The sequence below is a fragment of the Lycorma delicatula genome, chromosome 6 (genome assembly GCF_047948215.1).
Source record: "Lycorma delicatula isolate Av1 chromosome 6, ASM4794821v1, whole genome shotgun sequence".
NCBI classification, from domain to species: domain Eukaryota; kingdom Metazoa; phylum Arthropoda; class Insecta; order Hemiptera; family Fulgoridae; genus Lycorma; species Lycorma delicatula.
Genome location: NC_134460.1, coordinates 130,733,256 through 130,741,899, shown reverse-complemented (window position 1 = coordinate 130,741,899; position 8,644 = coordinate 130,733,256). Strand labels below are relative to the sequence as shown.

Below are 8,644 nucleotides of genomic sequence, written 5' to 3'. Positions count from 1 at the left end.
TTCTGATATGTTTTGTTGGACCACCAGGCAAGTGAGCACATAAGTAAGTTTAATGTGTAAAAATATTAAATAAACTAATTATAAGTAATTTATATTTATTTCTTTACATGGAAAAGGACTATGTGGCCATTTTTTAAGAATAATTATACTTTCATTAGGATATTTATTTGCTGCTTAACTTATACTAGCGAAAAATTATCGGTAAAAAACTGGTATTATTATTCACATATCAGTTATTAAATCATTGATAGCAGAGATAGTGAAGTCACAATCGCCCCAGTAGGTTGAACGTTAAATCGTATTTTGCGCTCTTATTCAGCTGCCATTTATAAAAGATGGTTAAGTTCGTAGTTATTCGTCGAGTAATTGGTTTCCGTTTCCCACTCTCAGGCCATTTTTAGGTAGTACGCCGGTGCGGCTAGTGCTTTGCATGTAGGTTTTGTAAAAATGTCTATTTTACGTACTTCTAAGTTTGTGAAATATATAGGAAGTTTAGCACGAAACATTGTTTTAAATAATTCTCGTAGTGTAGATGGATTGTTAAATAAAAGTCAAAACTTTAATTTTTCTCAGTAAGTTTTCATTTTTATTTTATTTTTAATTTTGTTAAAGTATTGAATTTAAAAGTTATATTGTGTATGTTGTTTTTTTTAAACAGTAGTATTTTATGACAATATAAATTTCTTTATTTGTTGAATATTTTTTATGTGTAATTGAATTGAGGTTAGTTAGGTCTTTCATAACAATGCTTGCTTGAAAGTAACCTTCACAATCATATATATAGACTATCTACTGTATGAATGTATAAACTAAATAACTAATGTATAACCTAAACATTATATTTTCTGTCCCATAACAGTTTCCACAATGCATTATAATATATAATGCATTTCAACTTCATATTGATTTGGTAGCCACAGTTTTAGATAACACATTCCATAGAATACTTGGAAAAAATACCTTTAGTTAAAATAATTACATAATTCTAAGTAACTTATATTAATTTTCAGTCGTATAATAATTCAGTAAAGAAACATTTTATTGCTTTCAAAAGTGTAAATGAAATGTACAAGATAAGTACAGAATAACAAGATTATTAAACGATGCATCTAAAAGTATTAATACAATTACAAATTAAACTGCATTAATTACTATTTAGACAAATCACATGTACATTCATCTGGGTGGATTTCTTCCGTAAATATGCAGATAGAAAGATATCTAAAAAGCAGTACATACAAACTAAATTAAATTACTGTTCACTCATCTCGTACTTAAAGGACACACATCCAGATATTCACCACAACATACAGATTTCACTTGTACGGTAAAAGCCACTGTTTTAACTTCTCAATAATGGAAAATCATCAACAGTTATAAATTTGAAAAAAAAAATCATTTTATTAAATTAATAAATATAAATAGTAGATAAAATGTATTATTCGATCATGTACAAGATAATTTCCTAACTACTTCAAAAGAGTATTTTTAGCAGTTTAACTGTAACTTTGCTGATGGAAATACAGATATAACTAAAATGTTTTTGGAAGCACAATTTCATGTAATTTGTATTTGGAAATGATTGTATTAATGTTTCTTATAAGTGTAACCATCATTTGACTTGCTGATCAACCAATTAATTTTTGGAGTTGTATATCTTAGTTAAGATTGTTTTTAATTGGTAGATGTGATGTTTTTCAGATTTTCTTGTAGGTAGGACCTAATTTTTTTATATTTGAGCATATTTACTTTAACAATATTGGTTTTTTAAATGTAAGTATAAGTACATTATGTAATTTTTTTATGATAAAAACAAGAGTTACTTAAGAATGTATTTAAACTGCACTTAATAAATGATAGAAGTTTATATTCTAGTATGTTACTGTTATTACTTTTTTTAATGAAGAGTGTTAAAAATTTTTGATTTTTGGGACTAAATTTTGTAGCTGATTTTTTTTTAATGTTAATTAATCAATCAGAATTGTTAATTACAAAAAATTACAGATTATTAATACTTCCAGATATGCAGTTTGTAATACTAGAGTAATGGTTCATTTTTTTATAAATATAAAATCTTTGAATTTATTGTATAGCATGACAAAATATAACTTAAATAAATTATTAAAATTCATTAGGAATAACTATCAAATGTTTTACTGGTCGCATTTGTTGTGATAACTGTTGTCAGCCAACAATTACTTAGTCGCAGTTAACAATTTGGTACAGATTAATGGTTATTTAGCCTTATTTTAGACAATATGCTGCAGATAATATTATAACTAGTAACAGAAAATGTATAACATTTAATTACATCAGCTAGTATTGTTATAAAATAGTTAGGAAAGAAAGTCTTGCTTTCAAAACTACAAAAAATTTAGTTGCTGACAAACACATCAGCCAAAGAGTGTAGAGATAACAGATACCACATTGTTTAGAAAAAAGTGAGTTGTATACATTTCCTCAACCAGGTAGAAGAAATTTAGTGTGATAACTAGTAATTATGCACAAAAATTTTTAATTATATATTAATTGTGTGTAATTCATTAAATTTGACTGCTGATGATGGAATAACACTCCGGAAGCGCTACAGTTTGGTGATTTGTCTTAAATTTTATTTGAACTGTATCTGATGGATATAATATATTTGTTTTAAAAATAATGTATATGTATTACAATTTATAAATTACAAGTTTTTACTTCCTTGTACGAAGTAAAGGAAGTATTATGATTGTGAAAAATTCCGGTTTTCAGATTTCAACGGAAATTTCCATTTTAACCATTCCTGAATCCATTTTGACTAGTTTTGGTATGATGTCTGTACATACGTATGTACTATATATCTCACATAACTCAAAAACGATTAGCAAAGTAAGTTGAAATTTTGGTTTTAGGACTGTTGTAACATGTAATTGTGCACCTCCCCTTTTGATTACATTTGCTGCATCAAAAGTGTCCAAAAAAGCCCAAAATAAAAATAAAAAATTGGATTTTGAACTTTTTCTTATCTACAGTAATAAGCCCTCTTTGAGAACTTTTCAACAATATATAATAAGTGCTACTTATTTTCATTGGTTCCAGAGTTATAGCCAATTGAAATTTTTTTAATGAAATATTTGAATCTTAGAAGGGGAAGGCGCATCAGTTCAAATCAGACTTCATCTCCTTTTTTTTAATCTAAATATATTGATTTATTAATAATTATTAACCTGTGATTGTAAAAAAGATTGTGTAAATAATTCAATAATAACATTAAAAAAAAGTTTTAAAAAATCAGAAGTTATTAGTGAAATAAAATTTTATGTACTTTTAAAAATGTGTATATGTAATTAATAGGCATTATTACATATGTGTTTATGTAATAGATCTGGTTAAACATTATAATTTAGATATTGAAAATTATTATTTAGAATCGTATTATTTTTGGATTTTCTAGTTTAATTACTGTTTAAGTTCATTTAATTATTCTGGAATTTCTGTTTAATTTTATCTGCATTAAAGTTAAATAAAGTTACTGAAAAATAGACCCTCGCAAAACAACATATACACTGAGGCATTCATGCTCTATCTTTAATAAGTTGCAAAAAATTCTTATCTTTTGGTTCATTAATAATCTGATATTGTCAGACAATATTCTCCCTAAGTCAGAGTTTATCATAATTTTGTTTTTTGTTGCCAATCATTTAATTGCTCTTTGGTTTGATATAATTCTTCTGATTTTAATTTGTGTACACGTTTTCTAGTTTCCATGTTTTCTTTTTATTCTTTCTTTATTTGCTACATTTTCTTCCTGTTTATTTTTTTTATTTGCAACATTTTCTTCCTGTTTATTTTTTTTATTTGCAACATTTTCTTACTTTTTATTCTTTCTTTGGTTTTAACATTTTCTTCCGCTTTATATTTATCGTTTTCCCTTAATTTTTTTATTCTCCCCTTGTTCTTAACATTTTTATCCTCTTCATATGTTGTTTTTTTTAGATATATTTCTTCATGTTATCTTTTTTTTTCCCTGTATGACTGTTTCTTTTTCATTTTTGATTTTTCACCAAATAATCTGATAAAAACTGAATATTTTACACCATAAAGTCAAAATTAACATTTGTAACCATTATGCAGGCATTCACTATATGGAATAGTTTAATTATTATTAACTTTTATTTATACGACACACCGGAAATCTGAAACTTTTGTTAATCAGCAACTCACGAAGATACGATAATACTGTTGATCTAGTAATATGATTAATAAAGGGACTTTTACTCTATCCTAGTATTTCATGTAAATTTGTTTAATTAATAATTGTATAAATATTTGATGTTAATAAAAACTAATATTTCATCAATTGTGTAACTGTCCACCTTATTAAAGAATTGGAGGATCATATCTCACTTTCAAATGAAGTGCAGCAAAAAATGTGTATATGTAATTTAATAGTCGTATTGGGGTACAAGGAAGTAATGTGACTTCCACATCATCTGATCTGTCCACATCAGATTTTTACATTAAAGATATGTACAAGGTATATAGAAAGTGCTGGATAAAATTATTTTTGTTTTACTGAAGTTAATTATTTGAGATTCATATTATTGATTGTAAATAATGTTTTTAATTCTATTAATATAAACCATCTAGTACAGAATATTGATTAAGTACTTGTTCGAGATCCTGCATCTTCAGTCATGATTAGATTATTTAAACTGCATATTAAAAATGTTAAAATTTAAAAATACTAAAATAAACCGTACACACGATGTAATGTTTAATACATTACTGTAGTATTATAATGAAACTTATTAATTTTTTATATATGTGATGTCTGTTTCGGGATATTCCATTTTAATTCAACAAATGATCACTGCATCACAATTTTTGATTTTGATGATATTTGGTATATGATAACTACCCACCTTGTAGTGGCCAAAAAAGTATATTTTTATATTTAAAAAAAATTGTTTTCTTGAGTAATAGACTATTTTCTAACTTGCCAACAGGCATCATAATCTCTGTATAATAAGTTATCTGATGATTATAAAAAGCAACCATGTAATAATTTGTAATTTTTTTCTGTTCTGACACAAATATATATATATATATATATTTATTTATGTACCAGTTATGTCATCATTGAAGAGTAATGAGTAACATAAGTTGCAATGTAGCTTTGTGGAAAACAAATTTGTGTGACTAATGTATGCAACACTGCTGTCATAGTTAAGACAATAATTTCAGAATAAAATAGGATACATGAAGTCTTTTATAAGACTATCTTCTGCATCCAGTGCAGTTTGATAATTTTGCAAGATCTCTACATTTAGAGACATCTGTAAAGAGTAGGATCTTAGAAGTTGAGGAGCTTGAAGTAAGAATAAATTGTTTTCATTCATGAAACTGAATGTAAGTCAGAGACGACTTACATCTCTGCCTGCTGGTCAAGTTGTACCTTCAAGCTTAATTCTAATTTTCTAAAAGAAGTAGAAAATTGAAGAATTTTCTCTCTAGAATACTGTTTTTATAGTCAAGGAATTTTGTAACCACCTTTTGATCTGATTAAATTTTTTTTGTTATTTTAATTGTTTACTGACTTATTTTTGTTTTAGTAACTTCACTACAGCAGCAGTGGCAGCAACAACCTCACATCAGCAGAATGAAAACTCAGTTGATCGTTCTATTAAAAGGCTGGATGAAGATGCTAGAAGAATTGGTCGTATATCTCGCAGAGAGTTAGAGGAAGTTATAGAAGAAATAAAGTTATCAAGTAAGTTCTTTCCCATAATTGGTAATAGCAGTACTTGAAAATCTTAAATGTTTGTTTTAAAAAAAGTTCAGGAGAGATAAGTTGTATTGTATTTATATATTTACTATGAATTAGAACAAGTATAAGCAATTCAAAAGAAATAATAATGTTCTTCAGTATGTCAGACTGGAGTTGTCAATAAAGTTCTTTGTCTTATTATTATTACTATAATAATAAGACTTATTACTATAATAATAAGACGTGTACCAGGTCTCTGGTAATATTGTTATCTACTGTTATTCTTGTTATTAAACTTCTCCTTCTATTGCATTCTTGATGTCATGCACAAGTCTCAATTTCCTCTGCTTTCCTGTCCATGCACTATTGTCAGCAACAAGAAAGTTGTATTTTATCCAGTTTTCTCCCATTCCTTTCTTTATTCATGGTGGAAGAGGAATGAATTCTACCTTCTTTGGTGCTTTGAATTTTTTAAATTTTATTCCACCTTTTTCATTATTTTACAAACCAAATTTCAATTGCCTTAATTTTCTTTATTCTTTCTTTTCTTCTTCCGTATTTCTGACTCCCACAAGCAAAACACTCCATGCATAATGTATGCTTTACTAGTATATGTTTTTTATAGCATATTTATATGTGTAATGTATGTTTTTCTTAGATCTAGAGCTCACTCTGCTGTGAGTGATATCTTTTTTTATTAAGTACTAATTTTTATATGCTGTTCTATTTCTATATCATCTTGCTCCTAAGGTACTTATACAATTCCTGGATTCATTATTAAGGAACAGTCAATAATGTAAAGGGTTTGGGATTATATAAAGACATTGTTTTTCTTTTAGAAATAGGTGATTTTTTTGTATATTATGTGAGATCTTGGGATAAATGTCTCGTAATTTCTCTACAGAGATTGGCATGCCTGTGGTACTAGATGAACTGGTTATTGCCCCTTTAATGTAGTCTACCAACTAAAATATAATTTGTAAAATTTATAACTAGTATGTAAGTTGTAACATTTTTAAATAAATAGGGTAATTAGTATTGCCACTGATGATGAAATTCAGGCAATGGCATGTTCATTACAGTTTAGCAAATGGTACTGACTGAAACTCATTGGCTGTGTTTGATGTTGATATGGTGACTGAATGTAATGAATGTATGAAAAAAGTGTATGGAATTTTTTGGAATAATAGAATGGATAAACATTTTACTATTTTGGAAAAGAAAATTATCAGAATTCTCTGTCTCAGCACAGTAAAATATTGTGTCAAAAATAATTCTAAAATTTAAAATTACTGTTGTTTTATATTTATTTACTTTTCTGTTCAGAATCAGCTACTAGTTCACAGTCGCTCATGGTAATTAGATGTTGTGGTAATCTTGTACCTGAAGAAACTCCAGAATTCAGAACAAAATTAGTGAGCAATGTATGGCAGATTCTTGAAAAGCTTGGTAAGTTATATGTTTAAAATGTAAAAACATATTTTGTAAGAATATGTGTAATATTAATTTCTGACTTTAGCAACAATTTTAAGTTGTGAATTCCATATTTCTCTGTTTTAATATCTAAATTATTGTACTAATCAGTCCATCATACAACCAGTACCTTTACTTGTCAAGTAATTTTAAATGTTATATCCAGTCAAAATCTTCCTTCAACCTAAAATCAGTAAAATAGATCATGAATTAAAAGGGTGGAGCAGAGGAAATGCATGTTTTTCACTACTGAATAACTTCGATTGTTTTAATTATAGAAAAAAAAGTTTTACATTAAATAATAAAACTTTTATTGCATTTTTAAAATCAACATATTATATTTGGAAAATAATCTCAGTAAGTTGTTGTCCTTGTCTGATACAAATTCAGAGCTTCTCATCACAGATTTGCATGGCTTTCTCCAACATTTTATTCAACAGTTTCATTTTCATTCAGTTTCAGTTTCATTTTATCAGCTTCAGTTTCTTGATAAATGAAAATTTTCAGGTATCAATGGTGTGCATGAACACTCTTGCACATGAACACTCTTGATTTCAGGTATTCCCACAAAAAGAAGTCACAAATCGATAGAGCGGGAAAGCATGGGCTTAAAGAAACATCTCCAAAAATCATGAAATGACATGTCCAGGAAACATTTGTCAAAGCACTTCACCTTGCGAGCTGTGGCACCATCCTGTTGGAACCACATTTCTCTCATGTTCACCCGATGTCTTTCCAGTTGTGGACACAGGAAGTTGTTTAACATGTTGATGTAGCACGCTGATGTCGCTGTAATTGTGGTTCCCACTCTTCAAAAAAGTAAGGACCAACAATCCCTATCTTCGAGACACCACACTACACTGTTACTTTTGAGCTAAGGAGAGGTTTTTGTGTAGTTCATGTGGGTTCTCAGATATCCAGTACTGACAGTTCTGTGCATTAACATAGCCAACCAGATAGAAATTGGCTGGTGTCCCTTATCATTACTAGAGCGTTTGCATCTTCCGTAAGAATGGTATTCATTATATCACAAAATCCCTTGTGTTGTGCAAAATCCTTTTCAGTTAGCTGCTGGATGATCATTTTGTATGGGTGAAATTTGGGATCACACTGTAAAATGCGGTGAAGCGAACGATGTGACATATCCAGCACTACAGCCTATCGCCTAGCGGATCGTTTCAGATTAGCAAGAACTGGCCTTCTTACTCTGTCTATGTTTTCCAGAGTTCAGACTGAACGGGGAAGGCCAGGTGGTTTCTTCTTCATCACAGATCCAGTACTTCTAAATGCCTTAACCCATTGGAGTATAATGTTTTGATCTGGAACTGCACTTCAACATTTGACATTAAAATTTCGGCAGATAAAACGTTGAACCGTGATCACAGAATCATTGTTTCCAAAAAACCGCTGGACAGCAAACAT

General features: G+C 28.5%; 1 protein-coding gene across 1 annotated transcript in view; it reads left to right on the top strand.

Moving 5' to 3' along the window:
- The first annotated feature begins 378 nt into the window (after positions 1 to 378).
- Positions 379 to 8,644, top strand: part of bsf (bicoid stability factor) — an 88,742-nt gene continuing 80,476 nt past the window's right edge. Inside the window, exons 1-3 of the mRNA XM_075368520.1 lie at positions 379 to 572; positions 5,595 to 5,752; positions 7,076 to 7,198. Coding sequence (XP_075224635.1) covers positions 448 to 572; positions 5,595 to 5,752; positions 7,076 to 7,198 — 406 coding nt within the window. The 5' untranslated portion in view covers positions 379 to 447. The remainder of the gene's footprint in view (positions 573 to 5,594; positions 5,753 to 7,075; positions 7,199 to 8,644) is intronic.